The sequence below is a fragment of the Haemaphysalis longicornis genome, unplaced genomic scaffold, assembly GCF_048455015.1.
Source record: "Haemaphysalis longicornis isolate Haplotype H1 unplaced genomic scaffold, Haemaphysalis longicornis Haplotype H1 scaffold_4, whole genome shotgun sequence".
NCBI lineage: Eukaryota > Metazoa > Arthropoda > Arachnida > Ixodida > Ixodidae > Haemaphysalis > Haemaphysalis longicornis.
Window position 1 is genome coordinate 105,065,179 of NW_027526361.1, and position 27,625 is coordinate 105,092,803.

At 47.5% G+C, this 27,625-nt stretch overlaps 2 protein-coding genes across 2 annotated transcripts in view; one reads left to right on the forward strand and one right to left on the reverse strand.

The window, feature by feature from the left end:
* Kuz (zinc-dependent metalloprotease kuz) overlaps positions 1 to 4,814 on the reverse strand; it is a 56,661-nt gene extending 51,847 nt beyond the window's left edge. Inside the window, exon 1 of the mRNA XM_077707515.1 lies at positions 4,611 to 4,814. Within this exon, the coding sequence (XP_077563641.1) occupies positions 4,611 to 4,668 (58 nt within the window). The 5' untranslated portion in view covers positions 4,669 to 4,814. The remainder of the gene's footprint in view (positions 1 to 4,610) is intronic.
* A 52-nt stretch (positions 4,815 to 4,866) lies between these two features.
* On the forward strand, positions 4,867 to 27,559 carry Smu1 (Smu1 spliceosomal factor). Its single transcript, XM_077707516.1, has 9 exons — positions 4,867 to 4,959; positions 5,426 to 5,492; positions 5,578 to 5,721; positions 7,334 to 7,486; positions 11,438 to 11,827; positions 15,582 to 15,677; positions 16,103 to 16,558; positions 20,164 to 20,316; positions 27,416 to 27,559. Exons 1-9 carry the CDS (start codon positions 4,934 to 4,936, stop codon positions 27,512 to 27,514), a joined length of 1,584 nt encoding a protein of 527 aa, XP_077563642.1. The 5' UTR covers positions 4,867 to 4,933; the 3' UTR covers positions 27,515 to 27,559.
* The last annotated feature ends 66 nt before the right edge of the window (positions 27,560 to 27,625 follow it).

Genomic DNA, 27,625 nt, shown 5'->3' on the forward strand with positions numbered 1-27,625 from the left:
GAAACTGCGACTGCAGAAATGAAACGCTTAGGGGGTACTTTGACCCGTTCAATCAGTCTCCCCAGCTATCACAACAAGCGAGTCGAATAACATTTCACAACAAGGAACTGCCTTTATGAGGAAGACCAGGCGGATAGTGGGACGAAAAAGCGACATCGGCGGCAAGAAAAATCCAATTGGCTGCGAACGCGTTGCGTGTTCCCATACCAACACGTCATCCTCGGCGTAGATGGGAAAGACGTGGGTATGTCCCCGAGTGTAACCTCAGGCCGGCAACGAGGCAACGACTAGAAATCAGATCAGATTACGGGGTTCCGCGCGCCGAAGCTGCACTTGGGTTATGAGGCGCGCCGTAGTGGAGGGCTCCGGGTTAGCAGGGATTTATATACCCCACCCCCCAGAAGAATTTCGACACCCTCCCGCCCCCTCCCAACATCCCCTCATCACCCACCTCCCAAGACCCCCAAAATCGAAATTCTGGATAAACTCCTGACCTGTGGATCTTTAAAGTGCGCCGAAATCTCGAACCCACGGGCGTTTTCGCTTTTCGCCTCCATCAGAAAAGCAGCGCCACCGCGGCCGGGATCGAACCAAAGCCTCCGAACCCGCGTTTTCGGGCTCAGCAGCACAACGCCACAGCCACTGAGCCGCCGCGGCTGGTGGCAACGTCTAAATATTTACTGATGCTAGTAACGGCCTCGCCGAAACAACAACGAAACTTCTTCATATCTCAGCAACGCGGTCCGAATGCGCGTTTGGTCACATGGCGAACACCCCGCAACCCACCTATATACTTCCATACCTTCCATATGAGCAGACTTCGGTGTCCTCCGCAACTTTTCTGACCAAGAATCGAAATGATAGCACCGAAAGAAGTTAGCGCAGTGGCAGTTACAGCTCCACGGTAAAAGTTGTTCAGGAACTTGGCAAATAAACAGCCGAGGTCGCTTCGCTGTTACACTCCTCAACCTTAATGAGGCCGGCTTAATATCTCGCTCTTAGCTGTCTTAATGCGAGAAACGGAGCACGCGGCAAAAACGGAAGCGTAAATGCGTGAACCGAAGTAATTAAAATTCGAGCTAATGAGCCGTAAAGAGCCCCCGCACAAGAAAAGGATGGGCTTTCCTTTGTTCAGGGGGACGAAAAACCTTCTGAGCAGCCGAGAGGCGCACAAAGTTATAAGCCACAGCGTGACCGCGGGAATTTTGTTTAAGGTTTTTTTATTTATTTATTCTCCTGTGACCCTCCTCATGCCCTCTCTCGTACCATGGTTTCGGCTCATTATAATCTTCGTATCCAAGCAGGGTCCGCTAAGTTCACCTCGCCCCATCATGGCGGGATTCGGCCTCGAGCATCACCAGTGACGTCAAGAGGGTCTTCCCCTCCCATAGAGTTTCATACGATGTCCCTCCCACGGTGAAGCGCTCCGCTGAAGATTCAGTTAAACGCGCCAGCCTTCAGCCTTTTCCCGCGTTTTTAACGGCAGAGCTGTTTAAGCTTTTGGTTCCGCAGTCCGGCGTTACTACCTGAAAGAATACCGAGCGCACGAGAGCTTGCGCCTCGTGAGGAGCGTGTGGAGTCGGCCAGCTCGACCTTCTAGAAACACTCTGCCCAGCGTTCGCGGCGTGATCTCTCGCGTGAACTTCTCCTCGCCACTTCACGTGCGTTCGCGCCTGAAATGGGGAGCACACACGCGAAGCCTGCTGCCGCGTGTTTTAGCGCGTGCGAACGCGGTCCACTTTGGGAGAGCCTGCGGAAGCCAGGCAGTCATGGAGACCTTTCAGCGGAAAGTTCGGAAATCCATCTCAGGTGCAACAGCCGGGTCTCCGACGGTGGGAGTCTGCTGTTTCTCCAGCATTGCACCCATAGGGCAAGCTGCGCCATTCGCCCCCTTTCCCCCTTAAATACTCCTCCATATTTAGTCTCTCGACATGTTCTGTTTTCCTTCCTCCAGAACAATTTAATGTGCATCATCAGTTAACTGTCAGGGGTATACTACGACAGTTAAGGACGAAGGCAGCGTGGACCCCATGACACCGGGTAGCATCGCACCGGCTTGCCCACGGGACGAAAGAAGCATGTCCGCATTGCCATCTCGAGGTCACAGGCTTGCGCCATTTCCGTAAAGGTTGTGTGAAGTTTGCGCACACGTCCAACAAATCCGGTCGGCAGGTCTGGCTATCTTCCGTCGGTGCCCAATGAATCACCAAGGTGTTTTCGCGCTATGTCGTCTTATCGCAGCCCGCGACACCATCCCTCACTGCATGCCGAGATTTCCAGCCATTGCCGATCGTAAAAAATCCATCATCATCATTCGCCCATTCGCGTTTACCGCACGAAGGCTTCTCCCTACTGCTACTCCGGTCACGGGCTTCCGACTCCACCTATTTCCCCAAATTTTCGTATTTCGCCCCTCGATCGGGCATCATGATACCCCCGCCCACGTGATGCGTTTGTCGTCTCTCGGTATCCACTCCGTTAATCTACCTGTTTTTCCGTCATATCGCATCACGTGACCTGCTTAATGCTTCTTACGCTTCATTTGCACTAAAACAAAATGTCTTCGACCCGAATTTGTTTCCTAATCAAGAACAAGATGGTAAAAAGGTGTTGTGTGAACAAAATGTACCGACGGAAACAGAAACCGAAGGCTGGGCCCTCCTGTGTCAGACTTGCGCACTTGAGCTAGTACAGCCACTGTAGTGCTAGATCTACAAAGGGTCACTTCCACTTCTCCGAGTGAAATCTCGCCTCCTCCCGGATGAGAAACTGTCCGGGCGGGTAGTTGAAAAGCGTGGATAGCGAATGGGACTGCAGCGATGACGCAGGACGTTGTGGTAGGGGGCGTAACGTGCAGAGTGCGCGAACGGCTTGTTTCTGCGAACGATGCTCAAAGCAGGTTCGTGCGGCTCTCCCTTCCAGCGAGGTACCTTTAAAAATAGTGACGACGGACGAGGCGGGACTTGGGCGTGTAATTGCCCACGTTTAGCGACCAACAAGGGGGTCGCCGTCGCCACTGCTGCCGACGTCGTACCCGCGCAAGCACCGGGTACGGCACTGTCGATGACAGGAAGCCTCGTAACAAACCGCAGATGCCTTGTACAGAGGGCTTTCAAGGCATCTTCATTCGGCTGCCATTTCCGTTTTTTTTTTTTTTAAAGTAGCAACAAGCGACTAGACTGGTCCGATTACGCGGTAACCTGGGGGTGGAAAAATGAAATAAAATTCCCATCGTACTCCCCGAGTGAGTGAATTGAGTCTTGCTGATGGTCAGCTTTGGCAAACTTGCTGCTCAGTGAAAGGGCATCAATGCAAGTTACTCAGCGGCGTCTGTACCATGTGAAACGAGAGCAACGCAATTGCAAGCGCACACTGGCATACAGAAAGGACGAACGCGACAAAGGAAACTACCTGCCGACATTTACTGCGTCCGGTGCTACTCCCAAGAGTTTCTACAGGCTTGCGTCGATTTTTCCTCTACAAGGACATTTTTTTTTTTTTTTTTGCAGAAACACTTTTTCGAACATGAACTATCACTGGCAGTACAGTCAATCAAAAACGCACGTGATGGTTGAATGAATTATTTCTGAAAATAACGAAAAACGTTGGTTTCCGGTTGCACTGCATGTGCCAAGAGAGCTCAGCTAATGTCCGCTTCCCGACACGAGAGACTCGAATGACTCGTTCCGACCTTCGGAACTAATGGTCAGTGACACACGCCGCAACAACCCACCACTTTGTAATAAAAAGAAAAGAAAAGAAAAGAAAGTAGAGGCTTCAGGGAAAGCAGCTAGCTTCGCACGCGCCAGACCGGCGCCGCACCAGCTTATCGCTTCAAAACACAAGCGTCTCGAGTGATATTTGCTCCCAGTTAGCAGCTATATCGCGTGCGACGGAAACTCCGGTGAGTCAGAAAGGCGCGAGCGTTACCTATGCGAGCACCGTCCTCGCTATCCGGAAAGACAACGCACGGTCGTGCTCTCTTGACAGTCGGCAGAGCACGATCGCGTGCTCGTCCCGAGAGCATTTTCGAGCGACCCAAAGAATTAGCGGTCGACCACGACTCGCTCCCTCGGCCCACACGGGCTACCAAAGAAAAGAGATGGTCCGCCTGATCAACGCAAACAAGGTGCGCATCACAATGCGAGCCTGCTCGCGTAATTTGGGCGAATTTCCGGCGGTTGCTAAGCGAACACAATAGCTCACCCTGGTCTCAAAAGAAGAGCGCGCTTGCGAGGCCGATGGCTCTCCATACCTGGCCTCGCACAGCCTCTGTCCGAAACGTGACATTCACGAACGCTGCCCTCATTGAGAAAGCGGCAGCGACGCTAATCAAGGGCGCTATAAAACATTTAAAAATGGCTATTGGGTGTCACGGCTTCAACAGGACGTCGCGAGAGGGAACGATACTATGGCGTTTGAACTCAAGTAAACAGATCCCTCTCGCGCGAGAGAGGAGCAGGGTTTAATACAAAATCGTACGACTAAACCACTCTTTGTATACAAGATCAAGGATTAACTGCGATAGCGGGGCGCGTGAGAGTAGTTACAACAAGCATTCATAGCCCTGACTCGGATATCCGAAACAGACAGTGCCAAGCTCTACTCACCGCAATCAGCTGTTGTTGCATAAAGTGCTATAATAAAAAACAGCAGTTCAGAACGCATCCTACTGTCATCTGGTTCCGTGTGTCTCACTCCGGCCCCGACAACAGAGGAAGAAGGTGTCAAAACAACGCAGCACCGACACAGCACACACGCTCAGACACACAAAAGTGAACTGTACTTTGTTGCTTAGTTTTTTCTCGTCAAGATTTGCGAAGTGGCCTCTCGCTGCGCATGCGCGAACGACGCAAAGTTTTAATGGAGTCGAGAGTAAATTTTTCACATATCCTCCATACCAGCGGCGCGCCAGTGGACGTGCGCTTGGAAAATGGCGATTGAAATCGAGTCAGCGGAGTATGTATCGCAGTGTTTCACAACGTTCACCCTAATAGGTGTCTTACCAATCGTGTGCCGAATTGCTAAGCAACGTGTATGCGTTCTAAAAACAACTCTTACTTGTAGTTTTTATGCGCGGTGTTTTTCAGACAAGAAAGAACGATCTCAATTTTGACTTGGCGTTGCACGCGCGTCGCTTTATTGACTAGATTGAGCGTTCTTAATACGCAAATATACCGCAGACAGCAAAACAAGCACCATTCGCATACTTTAGCCGAGATAAACGAACGCTGGAGTGGCGTTCCGGAAGTCCGCAATGATTGCTGATGGAATGAGTGAAGTAAACAAGGTCTGGCAGCAAGTGAATGAACCTACGAAACTGATGCGCCGGTTGCCCCTATCTAGATTTTATATTGCATGTATCTCATTCTCAAAGTATTGCATGATTAAATTGGTAATAGCAGAATCGTTCCATTTATTGCAGCGTTGTCCGCCTGATACAGCAGTACCTGAAAGAGAGCAATCTCTTTCGGACTCTTCAAGTTCTGCAGGTAACATAACTTTGCTTTACAGGTTGATTTTGATTACAGCGCCGCCTTGTTGTTCGAAAACTGTTTATTTGCTTGCTCTGCGCAGGAGGAAACTTCCATATCACTCAACACTGTTGATAGTGTCGACAGCTTCGTTCAAGACATCCACAGCGGTCACTGGGACACTGTGCTCAAAGTTGTTCAGTCGCTGAAGCTTCCGGACAAGAAGCTGATCGACCTTTATGAGCAGGTAACCGTTTTCCCTTTGCGGAATACAACTGCGGGGTAACACAAATAAAATGAACGGGTTGACAAAAAGAACGTGTAAAAGCATGTATGTGACTTACTATGTGTATTGGAACGATTCAGTGAATATGTGTGGTTAGGCAGGACCACATACTTGAGTGCAGTTGCATTGGTCGTACATGGTTTCCCTTGATATCAGTCTCTACGAGTGGTAAGGTAACCTTTCCCCTTTGCTTTGATTCCAGGTGACCATACCTAGTTGTATTGGTAGCCTAAGCTGTCACTCTTTTAAGGCAAATAAATGTGGCGCCAATGTCGCTCACTGATCTGCCGTCATCGCCTCTTGTTTACAAATGTAGGCCTCGCTTAATCGGACATTAACACAAAGGGGTTCTGAACTCTCGAGCTCAATGCTCACTCGCTGTTTGCCTGTTGAATGGGAAAACTGATGTTAATGGGGTTGTTCCTGGTGCAGAACTACACCAAGTAGATGAACTTGTGCTATTGAGCAAGGATGATTAAAGTTTTGGCTAAAAAGCGTTGCTAAATGAAGGCATGCATAATTCGAGTGTGTTGGACTTGCGGTATCTTCTATGAGGCAGCTAACGTTACCAGGAATTGGCTCCTAGCAATTAGCCGAGAAAAGTTCAGACAGCTTTGTTTTGTTGCATGTTTGTGAGTTAAGCATGGAATGACAGTCTCGTTATTCTTATTTGTTATGGCTGCACCGATTCACAGCTTTGAATTTTAAGAAGTACTGTTCATTTAGTTGTTGTTTGTTGTTGGCTAACAACTTTGTGGTCATCTCGTTGCTGTTTCTAGTGCATCAATTCGTGTCCCATTAACACTCTTAATTAAAGAGTGTGCAGGTACATTTGTAGCAAAATTCGATAATACAGTTAAACCTCATTAAACTGTGCCTGACGGGGACGCGAAGCAAGTACTTACTAACCGGTACTACGGTTTATCCGAATGGATTAGATTGAAGGGAAACCGAGTCGGTGATTCAGCTTAACTACGTATAAAAAGAAACTACGGCTTATGCGGGTACAGTTTAATGAGACTCCACTGTACAGTGATCCATAAACCCTACTGGCCGGGAAGTACGAAATGACAGCATTACCACCCAGTCTTGGCAAGGTTTCAAATCATGACTATTGTAATTCGAGACTTCTTAGGCGAAACCCGAGTATGAGCGGGTGTGTGCCACTGTGCATGTGTGGTGCTTAATATTTTTGGAGGAAAATAAGCACAACATAGCCTTCAAACCGAAAATTGAATTTCCGAAAACGTCGCCAGAACCAGCGAAGAAGCAGGTGCGTGTAGTAACAAACCTTCTTTCCAAGTTCCTTCCGAAAGGCTTTTTGTCCGTTTCATTTTAAATGAAGTGTGCGTCTTAGCAAAGTTTGCATGCTTGCCTTGTGGGAATGTATTGGCTCTGTTCTGTGAGTATGCCTCCTAACTCTTGTGCAGTTAGGGCTGTAGTCTAAAAGTGTACTAGTTTGGAAGAGCTGAGGCCTCTCTGCCGCGGGTGCAAAATAGATCCTGGCACGTGGAACATTTCTCGTGCTGTGTCGTCGCGTGGTGTGACCTTGTTTTTACCGTACTCCATCCAGGTGGTGTTAGAGCTGATCGAGCTGCGCGAACTTGGCGCAGCTCGGTCCCTGCTCAGGCAGACCGACCCGATGATCAAGCTGAAGCAGGAGGAGCCAGAGAGATACATCCACCTGGAAAACCAGCTGGCACGGTCCTATTTCGACCCACAAGAGGTACGCGGGGCTAATTTGGAGGCTTCAGTGCTTAAAGCACGCCTTGCCCAAGCAAAGGCTAGATGATGAGAGTAGCATGGTGACTTCTTGCAGGAGCCGGTGTGCTCTGTGACTTTCATCACAGGCTCTTCTGTTGGTGAAGTTTCGTTTCTGCGTGCTTGCTGGGGAAGGCCAGTGTTTGTCAGACGTACTTTGCAGCTGAAACGTGGGAACATTGTTGCGAATGATCTTGTGCGTGCCAACCATTGTTTATTGGAAGTGAAAATAGTGCATGCAGCCTCTGGTCATTGGGCAAAGGTTTCTAATGACAACGAGGAATGTAGGTAAACCTTGCGATTGCTTTTGCGGCTGGTTGGTTATAGCAAGGTGTCGCAGTAGCTGCATGTTTGTTGTGTTTTAACAGTTGGCCTGGTGGTCGTTCTAATCCTAGAGAGAGGCGAGTCGAAAACAAGCTTTCTGTGGTGCTTCATGTTAAAAAAGTGCTTGCATCCGATGTGCCTGTTGAAAGCGAGACTATATGAATAAGCAGGGATCAGCAGTGATTGGCTGTATTCTATGTTCAAACTGACGTAAAAAGGGGACAAAGCCACCTAAACCAAGAAAAGTAATACGCAAAAGAGGTGAACTTTAAATGTGGCACAAACACTTTTCTATCCTTTTCTAAAGAAAGTTGAGAGAAGCACGAAAGCTTTCTGACATCAAAAGCTGCGTCAAAACTCTTGCTAAAACTGCATCCAACCTTCACCGAAAGTGCATCCAATCGATAATCAAACCTTCAAAGGCTCAAAACTAAGAACGAACCCATGCAGCGATTTTTCGCTCACTAAGTAAACGCAGCTACCAATGATCTAAAAGTATACCGATATGTGGTTTATGAGATACAGGTATACGGTCATGTCTCGTTCATACGGACCCCGTTAATATGGACACCCCACAATATGGACCAAATTTTCGGCGACCGGTCTCTCGCCGTGCAATTCTGCCCCGTTAGTATAGAAACCCGCAGTCCGGACTATGGATGGCCATTTTGGGAACGAAACGGGTGAATAGAGGCACTTTTGTCTCGTTATTATGGACATGGGTCCACAAAGCAAAAACAAGAAAAAGAGGACTAGTGACCCCCAGGGCCCCAGCGCGTACCAAGAATTTGCTTTTTTCCGAAGTATACAAAGCCGAATCATGTACTTATCTCGGAACGCTCTTCCTTCTGGTACCATCGAATTAGGTCGAGAAAATTCAGGACCAGTGAACAACACTCTAGGATAGTGACGACAGGGTGACACCGTCTGCCCATGAAACAAGACTGCCCAGTGCGACATATGCCGGAAAGACCAAGTCCTGAGGCTCAGGATAAGATAGTTCGTGCCAATATTCGCTGCGCATAAAAGGCAAGGCTTCTCTGGTCAGTTCGGTTGAGGCAATGGCTGGTAAACGGACAGAGCTTTCCCTTATGTTTCCTTGAATGATTAATGCCTGAAACGAGCTTTTCTTAACGTTTGGGCTTTCGACCTTGATTCATTACTATGGACGACTCACATTATGGGCGATTTTTCTGGGGAACAGAGCCGTTCATATTAACGAGACATGACTGTACTATTGCACTATTTCTTCACGATCGATGCGTGTATTGTCTAATCTAGAACCATTGCTTTTTCGCGATTTTCAAGTAACTGTTTGACACAATGGAAGCCCGGTTTCACACACGCCCTGCGTGTGCAGAGATCTTATCAGAGGTTTTTGGTCGACCAACCGGTCTACGGGGAAATGCGTTAGTGTTTTTGACAGGACGCCATATGTCCCACTAAAAACGCTTTTGCTCTAAGAACACGTCTTTTTTGTGGTGCTTCATGTTGGAAAAGTGCTTGCATTCGATGTGCCCGCTGATAGAGACACCAGATGAATAAGCAAGGTTCAGCATTGAACGGCTGTATTTTGTGCCCAAACTGACCTAAAAGGGACAAAGCCACCATAACCAAAATAAGTAATGCACAAAAGAGTTGACCTTTAAATATGTGCTTGACGAAAAAATTCCTGTTCAGGTAGCATAAACAGAAAATCAACCACCCCTCTGTCTAAGTGACAACGATAGGGGAATGGGAAGCTTTCCAAAATCAAGTCCAACACCAAACGAACCAACCCAAAAGTGAGCGGACCCACATCACACCGCCTTACCACACACAAGTTATTTCCTATCGGTACGGTTTACTGCACTGCGGTTGTGCTAGTGCTTTACTGATACAAGCATTCTATGGCTTTCCTTAGCGTTCAGCCATTGTTGTCGTTAGACGGAAGGGTGAATTTTCTTATTTTGCATGTCCATGCACCCCTCTCCAAATCAAAACTGCTTCGACTGTACCAGAATGACGCAGTCGGAGTAGACGTTGGCTTCATAACGCAAGGGATCCAGGTTCGATTCCAACCACAGGAAGCATTTTTAATTTTTGTTCGCTTCACCCACGACCATCGTCATCGTCAGAGAAAGTTGGCTTTCTGGCAGTGCTGTCTGGGTGGACTACAGATAACACCAGCTTTAAAAACTAAAATTGGCGGCATCAGAACTGCAAGCATCAATGTGGGAGACTGAGGCAGGGGCTTCACACCACTGAGGTGATTGAGACACACTTTATTATGTGGGGCTGTGCTATCCAATACAGTTAATGCTGCAAAGATACCCACCGCAGGTTCGAGTGAACCAAGCCATGAGGCAGAGTCGGCTTTCGCCACATATGTGCAGTCACTTCATTGGAACAATGTAGCACAACAGAACTGTGTTTAATGCGTGGTATGCCACCATACAATATCTTCTAAACACACCTAGCACTATATATGTAGCCAAAGCTATACAGCTTTCTCAAAAGCTTTGCAGTTGAAGAAAAAGTTCATCCTGGTCGAGGATTCGAATTTGGTACCACCGCCTATCTAGGGCAGTCACTGTACCAACTGCTCTAACCAGGAGGCCTGTTGTTTGTAGCACGAGAGCAAATTGATGAACAACCTGAATTTAGGGACAAGTTTTAATGGACCAGATCTGGTAAACCCCCCAGGTGGAGCAAGTTTCTGCAAAGGGAAATTTTGTCATAGGACATTTTTGATGGTGTGAGAGTTTAATAAGGCCAGGCATACACCATGTTCTGCGGTAAAAAATTTTTCACGTGTTCACAGCCTGCCCACTAGATGGCATGCCATGCTCTGACCCTTTAGAGTTCCGAAATGGGAGCTAGAGTCGTGCTGCCCTGTTGTAAGTCCACGTGTAATCCAATGCGGTGCGGAAAATCTCCTTCTAATGCTGACGGCACTATGCCTGGTGCCACTGGAGCTCTTTGATGTACAGTCTCACTGCAGATAGTCTGCAGGTAGTCTAAGGATTCCCCGCGCCTTAGGAATATACGGGAAAAGTGTATGCTTGGTTACCAAATCGAAGAACCGCATAGATAGTTCCTCGGATGCTGTCCAAAGTGAGGCAGCATATATCCTGCAAGCCCAACAGATGGCTTTCCTGCATCGATTCGGATTCCAAGATTGTGGATGATTGCTGTGCAACTCTAGCTCCCCAAGGGGGAGCGACATAGTGGCACGAACCATGTATTGGTTTTGTTTGTTTATGTTTTGTGTGCCAAGTGAAGCGCTGGTTCCTTTCTTTCTTATGCCGCACGGATTATCTCATTTGATACGGAGAGTGTTTTGCCCTAGTGTCACTCGACTGGAATAATCTTCTTTAATCTACAGTGTTCTCTATGTAATTCGACAGTTCGAGAAACACCTGTAGAGCAGACGCCGCGGCATTCGAATCGCCGGAACTCGCCTTTGTTGACTGCTGCTTCGTCACCTGTGTGCTTTTTGAGTTGTTAGGGGAGCACGAGTTCGCTACAGTAAACTTGTTTTTTTCCTTCAAGACAGCCGCGTCGTCTTTGGCTTCGCGAGTGCTCCTCGTAATGCCATGTGACCGTGCAGGCGTACCCGAGCGGCAGCAGCAAGGAGCGCCGGCGGGCGGCCATCGCGCAGTCGCTGTCGGGGGAGGTGAGCGTGGTGCCCCCGTCGCGCCTGCTGGCCCTGCTGGGCCAGGCGCTCAAGTGGCAGCAGCACCAGGGGCTGCTGCCCCCCGGCACCACCCTGGACCTGTTCCGGGGCCGCGCGGCCCTGCGCGGGGGCGGCCAGCCCGAGGAGGAGCGCTTCCCCACGCAGCTGTCGCGCCTCATGCGCTTCGGCCCCAAGGCGCACGTGGAGTGCGCCCGCTTCTCCCCCGACGGACAGTTCCTGGTCACCGGCTCGGTGGACGGCTTCCTCGAGGTCTGGAACTTCACCACGGGCAAGATCCGCCGGGACCTCAAGTACCAGAGCCAGGTACGGGGTGCGGGCTGCTTTGAGAGCGTGCAGTGTGGGATAAATGACAGTCACGGTGGGTTTTGGACTTGCCGCAGATAGTGTGCATGTGGTCAGAAGATTCCCTATGTCATAGGAATGTATGTGAAAAACAAGTATTAGACTGCTTTTCAGGGAATCTGCAGTGAGTCCGAGACTGATAATGGCTGGAGCTGGAAATTTGTTTGAACACATCAGTCTGCCTGTACAGCTTGATGTAACACTTTCGTTGCATTCGAAAGGCACGAGGGCCTTAGTACATTAGTTTACTTGGATACTTTTATGTACTGGAATACTGCTTACAGCTGGTTAGGCAGTCAAAGATTTTGCCTCGAGGGTACTTCCGCGGTGTTACGTGAATCATGGGCAAAAATATTTTTGTGCCTGCTAAGCTGAAAGCGGAAATTATGAACCACCCGCTCATGTTCAGCGACACTTGCAAAGGGCAAAAAAGGTCAGCTTAGTGGTACATACTGTGCGATACAACCAGGACAATGCACTTTCCCCTGTGACAAAGGCAAGCGTTTATTGCTGGTTTTTTGTGCTGCTCTTTGCAATTCCTGGATATTCTAAAGACTCAGCCCGCATGGAGTCCATTGTGGGTTGTGCGAATACTCGAATATTCGAATACTAATCGAATAGTGCCGCCACAAATAAGTCGATTCGCGAATCGAATATATTCGATCTTTCAAATAGTGCGAAAGTGAAAGATGTGTTAATGCACTGCTGCTACCCCCATCTGCTCGTTTAATCCAAATCACACTTTCAACGAGCGCACCCTGCAGAGGCCGGAAATTTCGTCCCGCAGCTTGGAGCCATTCGCAATTGCGCTTATAAGATCTTTCCATCAGGCCGTCGCTGTTGACTCTGGCCGCCATTTTGAATTCTGCGACCGGATGTTTACATGCTAGGGCAGGTTCCGTTAAGGCAATTGCCACCAATTTTGTTGTGTTTTTGACATCACCTCCATTAATTTAAAATCAAAACATACTCCGGCTTCTTTTATTCTAGTTGGCGCATGCTTATCCAAGTAGTGCGAGCTATCCTTCCGCAACGTATCGTTCATGCTTCACGTTCTTCATGTGCTTCCGAAGAAGGGCCTTGTCGTGGTCCGTGACTGTGGCTGTGCCGTGCTTTCGCATCATATTGTTCATGCCTGCAAAGTGCTCGCTTCGAGTTATGAGGCACTGCTCAGTCATTGCCTGTGATTGCAGTACAGCAACTCCAGTGCAAGTTGTTTTTCAAATGCGTATCGTGCCGGTCTGGATTCCTGAAGTACCGCCGTTTTATGGTGGTTTGGCAACTGGACCACTGGACTGCGGCGAATGAGGGTTGAAAAGTGCATTCTTCGGGTTAATAAATGACGTCCTGACTATCAAACACGCGAAGTAGCTTCTGTTTTTGCAATAAAAACTTATAAAAAATCGAAGCTTGTAAAAAAAATGCTATTCGATATTCGATTCGAAAGTTACTATTCACTATTTGCACACTTCTAGTTATTTTCCAAAGCATAGCCATTTGGTGAGTAGCTGAATGTCAGTCATGTTGGCAAGACAGCATAGCTTGCAACTTAGCCTGAAGAGGAAGCACACAGAATGAGGTGAGACTTATCAACTGAATTTTTATTGAAGAAAATGAACACTTTTAGTGTGTAAAAATTTTTGACTGCACGTGCATGCATGTTTTCACCTGACTGGCCTACATTTCAACAAAAGCGTACAAGGGTGCACATGCCTACACTTATTAATGTTCAAGAAATGCCAACTCTTTATTGTGCAAAGGCACAGATATTACTTAGTGGAAAGACATAGTTACTACAGATCCCATTACCGTGTTTACTCAAATCTCAGCCAACCCCTGAAATTCGGAAGGTCAGAAAATAAAAAAAAACTTCCCTCGAATGTTAGCCGAATGGAAAAAGGCCGAATGACCGGGACTTTATTACGCATGCGGCGTTTGTCGTAGCATGTTAGATGCTCACTAATCGTTGTCGTTGTTGTCTTCGTTGACATCGCTGTCCTCTTTGTCGCTGTCCTTTTCCCACAGCGCACTGCCCTCACTTCCGTCAAGCGCAACCAGGATGTGCACTTACGGAAGGCCCACATAATTAGCTCGGCCGGAATTTTGTCCCGTTCCACGGCGACCCAGTTCGCCCCTTGGCTGAGTGCGCTTGAGGCGCCGGTCGGTGTGAGTTGGTGGTCTTTCAGGGTCGGCCAGTCATAATGCTTCGGCAGCCTGTCCTTAAATAGCTTGCTGATGGCCACGTCAAGCAGTTGTAGCTGGCTTATCATACCACCAGGTATTACCTCAATGTCCGTACCACCCTCCGAAAGCACGGACTTAGCGGCACCTGTCAAGTGGCCGCAGTAGCAGTTGAGAACCAGGAGTGACTCCCTTAAACTGCAGAGCCCCGGCACAGTGCTGCCAAATAGTCTTAACCCAATCTTTGATGAGGGCACCACTCATCCACCCATTCTCATAGGCTCGTACGACGTCTTTTGGGAAAACTTCCCCGGCTGGAAGAATCTTCCTCTTAAAAATAATTTACGGCCGCAGATTTCGCCCGTCGGCCATGCAACACAACATCATGGTGGTGCGCTGCTTATCGTAGCCTGCAGTTTTGACTTCCACTTGTTTGGCGCCTTTCTCATTCACTGTGTAGGCCACAGGCTTGTCGAAATAAACCGGAGTCTGATCAGCGTTACCAATCTGGCCCAGTCTGTATTTCATTTCCAGCCACTTCTTGATAATAAAGCACTGGAATGCGACTAGCTTCTCCTCAAAGTCAGGGGGTAGGCTTTGGCACACAGATGTCCGCCGTCTCAGGTTGAACCCGAACTGCTTCATAAAGCGAGTGACCCAGCCCCTGCTGGCCTTGAACTGAGTCCATGCGATGCCTCGAATGTTTGCGATCTCCCTCGCCTTTGCCTGTATATCTCCATCATCACAGGCATTCGGCCTTCTTTTTGGTTTAGGATGAAGTCGGCTACATCCTTCTCCACCTCGTAGTGTCGACCTTTTTTAGGGTCTTGTGAAGGCCATTTACTTGGCAGTGTAGTTGAAAAGTTCATTCTGCCGCTTTCGCCATTGGCACACTTTGTTCTCATCGACGCCAAAGTCGCGCTGTGCTTGGAGGTTTGAAGTTCTCTCGGCCTCCAAAACTACCTTCACCCAAAAAGCCGTGGTGCAGTGGCACTGTAAGTGTAGGCAAGCAAGCACGGAACGCTGGGAGCTGGATTCACAACGTCCAAACAAAACAACAACAAAAAAAGGAGCCTGCAAACCTGTTGAGTTGTTGAGTGTCTAGTGGTGACAGGAAAGCCACATCCTTGAATCTAACCCAACAACAACTTTCGTAAATGACTTTTAAAAAAAAAAAGTATTGGCCTAGGTTCAAGTAATTACTGTATTTGCTAGTTATTCAAAGTTTCAAACGGGTATTATCGTGCCACTGAACGAAAGTCACGGTATCAGGGCCTAGAACAGTGAAGTTCTAAAAGCAGAAATTTGGCCAGAGAATCTGAATAGTTTTGCATTTGATAGCGATGCAGTGCTTTCAAAGAGGCAAAGGTTAACACGGGCACAGATTTCACTCGGAGATTGTGCCTTACCTCTCAGCAGTACGCAAAATAACTGTGAGTGATGTTGCGTGAAACGAACAGCAAGCTGTAAGTTTTCGTCACCTGCTGTGCGTCTGAGCTAACTGTGCCTGTACTGCCTGTGTCGTGCATTGCAGGACAACTTCATGATGATGGACGACGCAGTGCTGTGCATTTGCTTCAGCAGGGACTCCGAGATGCTGGCCTCTGGGGGACAAGACGGCAAAATCAAGGCAAGATTGACCATCTCATGCATTGTGTCCTCCTTGGCGATGAACCCTGAAATACGTGTACCGGTTTCACGTTTGTGCAGCGAGTGGCTGAAGTGTAGATTGAAATGCGAGGGTACTTTTGTGTGGGTTGAGGCAGGGGTGGACAGTTGTAGAAAGAGTGTTGCACCCAAAGAGAACAGCCCTGTTTGACTAAGACTTATCCTCATTGCTTTCATTATAAGTGAGCAACATTTTGCACGGGGCTAGAGCCCTATACACCACCACCCTGAACATAATAAGCCCAGTGTTCCTTCATCCTGATGTCGTGTAGAAAGGGATGCGGTAGCGTTGACATCATATTGTGGACACTTGAGCAGTTGACGGGAAAACAGGAGAGGGAAAAGTGAGAGCGTGATTGCCAGCAACCGTCACCGCACTGCCCGCAGGTGTGGAAGATCCAGACGGGCCAGTGCCTGCGGCGCTTTGAGCGCGCCCACTCCAAGGGCGTCACGTGCCTGACCTTCTCGCGCGACAGCAGCCAGCTGCTGAGCGCCTCCTTCGACCAGACCATCCGGATCCACGGCCTCAAGTCGGGCAAGCTGCTCAAGGAGTTCCGGGGCCACACGTCCTTCGTGAACGACGTCATCTTCACGCCCGAGAGCCACCACCTGCTGAGCGCCAGCTCGGACGGCACGGTCAAGCTGTGGAGCGTCAAGAGCACCGAGTGCCTGAGCACCTTCAAGTCGCTGGGCGCCTCCTCGGGGGCCGCCACCGCGGCCGGCGCCCTCATGGGCGGCGCCGACATCACCGTCAACTCCATCCACGCCCTGCCCAAGAACCCCGAGCACTTCGTCGTCTGCAACCGCTCAAACACCGTCTCCATCATGAACATGCAGGGCCAGGTGAGGGGGAGGAAGAGGGGGGGGGGGCATGACCGCTACAAAATCCAGCACACATCGTTACCTCTTTGTTGCACATGTGGCTCACGAGAAGACATTTGTCATGTTATACGCGTGTGCTCAAGGTACACCATGCACAGACAGAAACTAATATTATCTTTGTGCAGGCAGCTTGGTGCGGGACTTGAGCTGAGGGCTGTTTTGGGACCTTGGTCGGGTCGCAGTCAGCTTACACATGCAATCAAAGCTCTCTTGGAGTTTCTTCGGAGCACACAAGTGGACTGAGCTTTGTGATTGAAAATTCGGGGTGCATCAAATGACATCTTTTCGTTTTTATATTTTTTTGTTTATTGTTTTCGTTGATTGATTGTGGGGTTTAACGTGCCGACGCAACGCAGGCGATGAGGCGCGCCGTAGTGGAGGGCTCCGGATTAATTTTGACCACCTGGGGATCTTTATCGTGCGCCGAAATCTCGTACACACAGGCGTTTTTGCTTTTCGCCTCCATCAGAAAAGCGGCCGCCGCGGCCGGGAATCTGTTTATTGTTTTCTTTCTCTTTCTTGTTTTTTGTTTTCTTTCTCATTTTCCTCTATCATCTAGTGTAGCAAGCAAGCATGATGGCTCATCTAACCTCGCTGGTTCTCATTGAAGTTTTTCTTTCTTCACTTATTCCACCAGTAGAGAACATGAATGCGTGACGTTAGGTGGCACGAGCACGTTGTCGAAGGGAACGGACGTGTCATGGGCACGCGGCACGGTCATCCAAAATTTGCGGAATGTCTTGCCTGCTGCTGATGCTGAAAAACGGGTTGCGCTGCCTGAAATGTGTGTCGCTGAGAAAGGCAGGGCTGACAGAAGGGGTGCCTCAGAGCTTTGAGGAGCAGGGTCCTACTGATAACCTGTGGACATTATTCTGCTGCAGCTTCCTGGCTGATAGGCTGCCTCATGAGCAACTTTTCCGGTCATGCTCAAAGCTCTCGTGTTGCAAAAAAACTACTGAGAAATCACATCATTCATTTTGGTCACTTTGTCACTTGCTTGAGGGAAGGGATTTTAAGCAATTTTTGTTACTTTTTATCTTACACACTTGACATTTTCTCACAGAGCATCTTTTGGATGCCAAAAAATGTACAATCAGTTTTTGTATATCAAGTGGAAGTTAGGTCGCACCGTTTTGCCTCAAATTTATTATCTGTGCTGTCGGACTTTGTACTGTCTCAGACTTTGTAAAGTACTGTCGGAGTTTGTACATCTACTACGGTTTAGTCCACATGTAGCAATATCCAAGTGCCAAGGAAACCCCATTGTTATTACTGATAATTATTATAAGCGGGTTGCGAAATAAAAAGACCAAGCAGAGGTCAAAACATTTTATTCACGTGCAGGCAAGGTTGTAGTACTACCGCAGTTACCCGATGCTAACGCGCACCCGACTTTCCTGGCAAAAAAAAAAACCCGAAAAAACTTGCACCTCCGGTTGTAACGCGCACGACACTTTGTGAGCAAGAAAAACAAATGCGAGAGACACGGGTGATTTATTTCCCGAAGTAATCTCACTCCTCGTCGCTCTCCGCTGACCACAACATCTCGTCCTCAGTGCCGTCAAGCGCGTTCGCGATGCCACACTTCATAACGAACGTTCAACCATGGTCGATGGGATCGTGGCCCACGCCTCGCACGCCCATCCTGCGAGCTTTCTCCAGAGGCGCACGCTTCAGCCGACCGCTCGTTTTTAACGCGCGAGAGCCGCTGCTGCCTTTACTGTTATCAAGCGCGCAAGTGGAACGATTTGACTATTTGTGTGAACGGCGATAGAAAAGCCTAGGCGCCTATGCTTCCTGCGTCCGGAAAATCATTGCTAAAAGCTTTGGCGCCATCTTGAGATGGCGATGGCGATGGGTGGGACGAAATTTCTGCTGTTTCGGTTTCGTATCCGATTCTAACGCGCATGCGATTTTTCGACCTATTTTTCCGGAAAAAAAAGTGCGTGTTAGAATCGGGTAAGTACGGTACTTATATGCAGAAAATAAGCCATAGTCGGTCAGCTTTGTTTGCTGCACGCGAAGCTGGCGCACATCTTTTCCAAGAGCATCTGTAAGTGCTTCACCTAGCTGAGCAAAAAAGAGTCCTTGATGGAAACGAGGACCCTGAAGGACTGTATCATGCTTTGGGCCTCTTGCGAAGACGCTGCCTGAGTAGGCTGCGCAACCGCGTTGTCAGAGTCGTCACTGCCACCACTGTCCGCAGCATGCATCCACGCAACGATCACCTTGTTAGCACTCAGACATTTCCTAAACATCAGCCCTGACGTGCCTTCCGTGGAAAAATGGAGGCAGTTGAAGAGGCACCCACCCAAACTCAAAGCAGCGCGCACGTTACACAAGTTAATGCACGAGTGCGGGGACGAGGTTAATCTGGCGGCACTGGGAGGGGGGGTTGGAAAGGAATACTCCTCTCCTCTTCCCCTTACTTCCTCATAAGCGGCGCAGTCGACTCGTTTTCTGAGGGGTGGATGGGATGCGAAGCACATGAGGCGCATGCCGTCGGGGTGGTTGGCGCGGAGAGCCGGCGGCAGCTCGCATTTTCGGTACACGCTGTAACCAGATTCAATCGTTATATCTGATATCTCAGTATTGCAGCATTGTAATAAACAATTCGCGGTGGTTCAGTGGCTAGCACGAAGATGTGGGTTCGATTTCCGGCCATGGCGGCCACTTGTCTGATGGAGGCGGGAAGCAAAAACGCCCGTGTATACGAGATTTCGGTGCACGTTAAAGACCCCAGAGTGGTCAAAATTAATCTGAAGCCCTCCTCTACGGCGCGCCTCATCGCCTGCGTTGCGCCGGCGCGTTAAACCCTACAATCAATCAATCAGCATTGTAATAAGCGGTTTATTTTGCCATCAAACGCATACAAAAGCGGGCTGTGCCATAGTTGTTCATCGTTATATCCGATGTATTGTTATAAACGGTATCATTATAAGTGGACTTGACTGTATACGGCAGCTGTAATTTTAGCCTTCTGACTGCAAAAAATTAGGAACGGGCAAAATTTCGTGCGGTAAAGTGCGGCTATTTCGGTCACGTAAAGTACGTAGTGCTTTATTTGTGTTGCCAAATGTTACATTTCCATAAGTTTGTTGCACTGTTTAATTAAGAACCTTTTCAATGCAGCAAGAATGATGCAAATCGACCAGTATATACCTACCAAGATGCCGCGAGTAACACTCCCATTGCAAAAAAAAAGTTGGTTTGAAGAAAAGGAGGATAGAAGTTAAGACATGGAGGTGAAAATGGTGATTTAGAGGACTTCAGAGTGTGGCAGTTGGTTGAACTGCAATGGTAGGACCATATTATTTTGGATTTTCATCAGAACTTGTCAATTGTAATTCAAAAAGTATGTCAAACTGACTTCTTTGATTTAATTTTTCCCTTAATTTAAAGGCCTTAAAACGAACTCTGGTTCATTAAGAATGCCAATGTAATGAATGTCACGGGGTAGGGAAAATATAAAAATGAACTTGCAGCTGTTCCAGGACTGCCTTTGATAAAATGTGTGAACATTCAAAAGCGGTTGACGGCCAATCCCTTTCCTTTCTGGTTTGCAGATTGTGCGCAGTTTCTCGAGCGGCAAGCGGGAGGGCGGCGACTTTGTGTGCTGCACGCTGTCGCCGAGGGGGGAGTGGATCTACTGCGTGGGCGAAGACCACGTCCTGTACTGCTTCTCCACTGTCTCGGGCACCCTCGACCGGACGCTAACGGTAAGAAGGCCGCGTTCTGCTCGGCTGGGCGTCTTACTTGCCGCTTCCTTGAATTGGCACCTCTGGATGTGGTTCCCAGGTTAGCGCGCAGGTTTGTCGATTGCGTGTTTACAAGACCCTCGAGGATTGCATTGGTTGCCACTTCTTCTGGCATCTTGCAATCGCGCACGTTCCGCTCGCATTTCACTAATTTCAGTTTACTCCGTTTGTGGCTTTTCAGTGGCACAGACAAGACCGAAATTGTTAGTTTACAAAGCAGGAAAAACCCAACAGCAGGATTTTTACCGGAAACATACATTTCTGCCATTTGGCCCCGTAAACATTTGTCTCTTGCTCTTTTCTCTGAGCTCTTTCTTATCTCCACACAAATTTTTGAGTGAAAAATGCTAAATTAAGCTAAATGAATGTTTTCTGTTTATATTAAGGGGAGACGTGGGTCTTGAAATGAACTTTTTTATTAATTGGTCTGTGATAATGAAAATCACTGTGCATATGTGTTTTGTCTTCCTCATTTCAAATATGTAATTAGTTTTCAAGTGGTATAATTATTTTCTGAGTTATAAAGAAAACACTGGAGCCTAATTAAGTAATTTCTTACGGGCCTTTAAGGAACTTTTATTCAACTTTTTTTAAAAATAAATGGTATGGATGTGTAGCTTAAGACCTGCCATGCATGCTGAAGCTATTTATATTCCTGTAAAGCTGGTTGATTGGATAAAATTATTCTAATTATGCCAAGTACAGTTTTCAGAAAACTTAATGAGCTCATATTATTACTCATAACATTTATTTGGGGCAAAATGAGCCAATTAAAATAGCATCAGCATGCAGTTCATTTTATCCCGAATTTAACGGTATAACACTTGTAGAAATCCTTTGAAAAAAACTATCTCAAAACCCCTGTAAGGCTAGGCACATATGCAAAAAAAGGGAAGCCGAGAAAATCGCAGTTGAAGTTTTACTACAAGTGACAGTTTTATCTATTGAGCATATGAAAAAAAGAAAGGTTCTAGAATGTAGCTCGCTTTTCGCTCAACACGAGCATACCAAGTTTGCTGAAATCAGTTGATGGGAAAATTATGAAATCCTCTGTCTACAGATGGCACTTGGCAGAAAAACTGAACAAAAGCAAAGCCAGAACGTTGCTTCAATTTTTATGCTGTTGGCAGCGCGCCGCCACTCTTTGGCGACTAGGGCTGAGGTGCCGATCGTGCACCACAGTTGTAAATGTTTATTTTGTTATGTTACTGCTTCATTTGTAGCAATCAAATCGGATTTTCATCGCGTGAAATGAGTTGCAGCGAAGGGGCTGGTAACGGAATGCCCGCCACTGTTCTGTAACGTGCATGCGCTTGGCTAAGTGGGATAACCACGTTTTCGGTTTAATCTACTCGTATATCACGTCACCAACGCAGATTGTGCACAGTGCGAACATTTATAATTCTCAAATCGCTCATCTATATGGTAAACTGCCGACGAGGAAGCGCGCGCCGGAGTGCGGGCTGACCCGCCGCGGCATCGTTGATAACAGAATGAACACACTTCCCTTGCGACGTCTGCATGCGGCATCCTCCACTTTATCATTTCTTTTCTTTCTATTTGCTGATGATCGAAAGATAGACGCACCTTAGTGCCCCCGCAGGCGTAATCATATCGCTACGCTATCGTCTCGGCAGCCCGCGCGGGCGCTAAGCCTACCTCCGTCTCGGCGCCGTTCTCGCGATAAGTCGTCATCACACGAGCAGAAAATCGTATTTCAGGCGCTTTTAATAATGCATGTTCTTCCTTTCGGTTATCGATAGACATATTTACTTTATTTTTACGCCATGCGGGGCTTCTGCCGGTCCTCGCATAGACGAACACATGAGCCGTTGCACTGTGATGAGAGTGCCGAGCAGACGACCCACGACGCCCAGCCAATGAGGTTGAGCCCTGCGGTCACGTGCAGTCAGTAGCCAATTACGCGGCGCGTTCCGTCTCTTTTCTACCCTGGTTTTACTCGCAACCAACGGACGAAACGGAGTGGTTCTGGCAGGGAATTGAAAACGAAAAGACGTGCTTTCGAATGAGACCAAGATGGACGCCGTGGCGCAAGTAGAACCCGAGGGGCGAGTCGTCGAAAAAATGCTATTTTCGCGTCGAATCTTGGCCGATTTTAGTGGTTGTCGGTGCTATAAATTGATATTATGGCTCAAATACGTACTCCTGGGTCTGGATATTTTGCTAACAGGTAGAAAAATAGCTCTACTTTCCGAAAATGGCGATTTCTAAAAATCAATTTTTTGGCCAAATTTCGGGATTCCAAGACCCGCGTCCCCTTAATTTCAAAATAAATTTCAAAAGCTTCAAAAAAGTTCAAAAGTTTCGTGCCTTCTGCTTAAGAGTGCCGCGAAGCTTCTGAATGAGCCTCAACCTATGGGTGGCTACAGCTACTGACACTCCGTGGGCATGGTAGGAAAAGGGTTGAAAAAAGTAGCGCATTTCTTGACAAACATACCGGCAGCAAGAGAGCAGTTGATGTGCAAGTTGAATAGCTTCAGTTGCATTTGCACAATACGCGTGCCCTAAGGGCTGTCTGTTCTAAGAAGCAGGCAGTCACACCGTCACCATTCTTGTCAAGACGTGCGAATTTGGTCAGTGTAGTGAAGCTGCCCGATGCAAAGCAGACCATGCATGGCGATTGTGACTACTCTTGCCACTCTGGCTCTGGCATGGCGACTTGAATACTGAATGTCCCTCTGTATAGGATGGATATTTTGTGTTTAACCGACAGACGTAATTTTAGCTGCTATTTAGCCCAACTCGCTGTACGTGGCTTCGTCAAGGCTTCACTGTGCACTCTTTTTAATCAGTACTGCATTTTTGTAGTAGAGCTGTGCACACAGATAGCAGAGAACAGTGTATGGCCTGTGGTTAACGATGGAAGATGTATTGTAATACGACTAGGTCAGTGTTACAAAAGAGCACCGCAATCTTGCAAAGTATAGACCGCTTATTACGTATGTTGTGGGAGCTGCGGAAATCCGCACAATAAGGGGTACCGCACTGTAAGAGATAATAAAATTACAGTCTACGCCCATGACAACAGACCACCTAAACCCGGAAGAAAATGTCCGCTATATCCAAAGTATGCAGTATATGAATGTTGGTGGGGGTTATATGAGTGTAAAGTGAAACACGCCTGCAGCATCTCTGCACAGCTTTCACGCGGGGGAAAAGAATCGCCCAATTCTGTTTTCTCAAGCTTAGCACCGGTACGTGGAAAAGGCCTAGCACATGCAGTCGAGTGTGCACGCTAAGGTGAGCAAATACAGCAACAATGTAACTAGGAACAATTACTAACCAGCTGTAAGAATCGGTCATGGCCAGCAGAATAAGCCAGATTTTTTTTTTTTTTTTTTTTTTTTATGACGAAGCAAATTTACTTGAAACCGCTCTTGTTAAACAATTCGGGTCGCTGTCTGACGTTTACCCAAGGCAGCTTGTGCATTTTTAATAATCTTAATCTGGTCAGTAAAACAGCTGATACAAAATAATCTAATGAAAAACAGCTGTAAAATCGCAAGTTAGACCAGTTTGACTCACAGCCTGCAGCAGATTGCACACAATGGATGAGAACCATCTCTCTGCTTGAGGCATTTCTTACCTTTTTCATCGAACGGAACGAGAATGATGCATGCATGGGAATAATGGATGCCAAACTTTACTGAACCTGGGTTCTTATACAAAAAATTGTGACGAGGGCAGACTCGACCTCTGGGTGCACCACTTGGCGTATTCAAAAGCGCTGTTCTTCAATCTCACCGAAGTTGCGTTTTTTGGCAGCGTCCTTGTTTTTTGACGACCGAGCGGACCGTCTGCTTAGACAGGCCGTACTTCTGGTGATGTCAGCCTGTTTTTCACCATGTTGGACAGCGTTGATTATGCTTAGTTTACGCGACAGCGCAATCAGCTAAATCAGCTACCATGCTGCTGGTCGCACAAAACAAAACAAAAAACGGCCTTTGGCACTGGCTTGGCTTGGCTGTGCCAACAACCCATTCTACGCCAACCATGTTGCCATACATGGTAGTTTCCTCACCAAAATAAACAAAGAAAAGGCGTATCAAATGGCAGCACCGCGAAAGTCCACCGTTAACGTTCAGTCAAAACAATTTTTTCCCAAAATTTAGTCTGTTGTAGCCGATAATCTGCTACAGCCGGGTCTGTTATTAGCGGAGTGGATTCCACATAAAATGCAAGGGGACCAAACAAACCAACAAACGTGGTCTGTTCTAACCGGAAGTCTGTTGTTGCCGGATCCACTGTTACAAGTGTAGACTGTACTTTCAAGGTCTGCATGAATGCAAAACATGTAGACAGAACGGCCACATGTATGCGACGATTGAGGAATGTGGCTGGAACATTTATTTGCATTGCGTTTACAAGCTTAAAGGTGCACACGCAAGGACCAGCCTTTCCACACAATTTTTGTGTGAAGCAGAGAAGAGAAAGACGAATCAGATTTGAGGCAGAGGGAGAATAAACATTTATTTTTGAAAACTGGGCGATGTGGGAGGGGGGAAAGCAAAGCAGGCAAGGGCAGCCATTTTAGAGACTCATTTAACTCACCCCGAGTAAAAAAAAAAAAAACGTCATCACTTTGCTTTGGTGTTGCTTCTTAATGGCCTTATTGATCACCTCATCTTCTATGGAACTTGGCATTTGAGTACATCTTCACTGAGGTTATTTGCTGTGCAAAACAATTCTAGTTTCTTCAAGTAGTCATTTGTCCTTTTAAGCAAGATGTCCGGGATTTTGTCATTGTCCACATCGAGCATACACTCGTACCATTTTCCACTTGCTCGACCGACCATGTTCACCTCTGTTTCGAGTTAATGCTTGACACTGCCGGATTCCCAGTCATCCACTCTGTGACTGGCATCTCGGCTCTTGCAACCACACTATAACCGATACGCATAAATCCGTTTCGGCCCTGGTGTTCTCAGTTGTGGACACCACTCAAGATTCTCCTAGATCACGAGGAAAAAACCACGAGAGCCAGTCTTTCTGAGAAATACTTGTTGAGGGATGCCATTTGTGCACCACAAAGAAGAAAGAGTTGCTGTTCGGGACGACCCGAAAAACCGAGGCCCTTGTTTCAAGACATGTCCATAAATCTATGAATACTTCTACATCTAGCTGTAATTCTTGTTTCTATGCGCAGGATTTTCTAGAATTAAAAAAAAAAGAGCAATTTTTTTTTTCCCTTGACATAAGAATTTAATTGCCCCGTGACCAAACTAGATACCATGTCTATAATAGTGATTACTTGCATTACAAATGAATTCTCGTTTGTAAGCTTATGGGGTCCCAAAACTTTAGAAAACATGCCGAAGTTTTTTTTTTTTTTTTTTTTTTGCTCAATATATAAAAAAGATCAAGGCTGAAAGCGTTAAACGTGGAGTGGTATCATGTGAATTAACAAGAGTCTAAGCAGGCCATATTACAGTCAAACCCGATTATGTCGAACTTTCAAAAAACACCTATCAGTTTGATATGGGGGATAATTCAATATAAGCAAGCTAAGGAATTGGACGTCATAAAAGCACATAGCATTTATAGAAACACTTTATTGGTGAAACTGCCTTACTTTTGCACGTAGTAGTCCTGCATCTTCTGCTTGAACAACCTCGCAGCCTGGGACTATATGCACTTCTCCACATTGTCTAAGGGGTCGGAGCAGCTGAGGCCGCGACCTTTCACATTTGCGAAGAAGCGCCGGACTAGTGCGAGTGCACCAATCGCCTCAGAGGGTGTGAGCAAAGGATTGCCGTTGCTCTCCCCATTGCGCCCGCTTTCACTTGCGCTCGGTACAAAATTTGGCAGTGTAGTCTTCCGAACCCTCCCGTGGTCGTGGCACCATCATTCACACTCGCAAACTTGCCGACTGTTGATCTGGCAATGGCGTCCGGAAATTCCGACAGCTCTTTCCACACTTCAATAACAATAGCAGTGGCTTCGCTGTATTGCTCATGATTTTAAGTCATCACCAGCACGCACAAGCCGGAAGATTTGAAGCGATTGCCCAGAACCTACTTCGCAAGGTGTTCTCGGGAATCTCGTGCCTGATGGGGACGTCCGACCTCTCACCAAGTTGGACTAGATTTATGATTGCCAGCTTCAAATTTGGCTGCTTTACGCTAGCTAGAACTACTAAATAAGCCTTTATTCAACGACACTAGCGCTAGCCACCACAGCTACACTTCAGAAAGAGCCCACAAAGTGCTAAAGATGCAAACCCATTGAGCGGGGGGAAAAAAAAAAAAGAAAAGAAAACCTTGCGGGTGGGTCGGGATCATTTTTGGCAAGGGGGGAAGATCCACCTGCTGCCCATGAGTGGCCGGGCTAAACCACTTTGAGGGGTGTGCCAGCGGAATTTCTTCTCCACCCTGAGGGAAAGCCAACTTGGAGGGGCACTTCTGCAGCATGCGACTTTGGGTATATCGGTTGTTGCTGGTATTTTTGTTCAATATAAGCGGTTTTTGCTATATATTCTCACAGTAAATGTAGCGTGTCCAGAAATAGTCTGGTATAAAGGAGAATTCGATGTAAATGGGTTCGATATAGTGGGGTTCGACTGTGTATCTGGTCTTGCCGTGTAAGCGGTTATGTTGTGAGTGGTCTGTCTGTTTCTTTACTTGTACGCAATTCTTACTAAGCTTACTCAGTGGCGCAAATTTTGAACCAATGTGCTAACGTTACTGCTGCGAGGTTGGCATGTACTGGACACAATGTAGTTATAACCCAACGTAGTGTGCCTTTTGCCCTGTTTTCTGTGCTCAGCATGCAGTGTTGGGTTTTTCCTTTTTTTTTTTTTTTTTGTACTGATTACAAAGAAAATGTGGCAGCATAAGATAAGAAAGGCATGCATTGTGAGCCAGACATGCACTGTTTTGATGGATACGCCCGACAAACAAGTGCGTGTAGAGCAAGTAGCACCGTAAAGATCTGTTTTTGAAAACTCCATGCCCTGCTTATCTTGTGCAACCTCCAGTGTCAGTCAACCTCTAATTGCAGCAATTGCAGTGTGCTAACCGCTTCTTTCTTCCTCCTGCAGGTGCACGAGAAAGATGTCATTGGCATCAGCCACCATCCCCACCAAAACCTCATTGCGACGTACAGTGAAGACGGCCTTGTAAAGCTCTGGAAGCCATAGATAAGCACCTTGTAAATAAAGTCACCAACGTGGAACAAAGGCAGACTGGTGATAAGGCTGCTTGCTGTACGACTCCATCAGGTGCTTCACCGAGTGCAGTGGCTGTTTGCA

Bases quoted from the DNA above. Each gene is read 5' to 3' on its own strand.
- Smu1 (XM_077707516.1), top strand. From the start codon at position 4,934: ATGGCGATTGAAATCGAGTCAGCGGA. The intron at 5,722-7,333 runs GTAACCGTTTTC...TACTCCATCCAG, and splicing joins TGATCGACCTTTATGAGCAG to GTGGTGTTAGAGCTGATCGA. The intron at 15,678-16,102 runs GCAAGATTGACC...CACTGCCCGCAG, and splicing joins GACAAGACGGCAAAATCAAG to GTGTGGAAGATCCAGACGGG.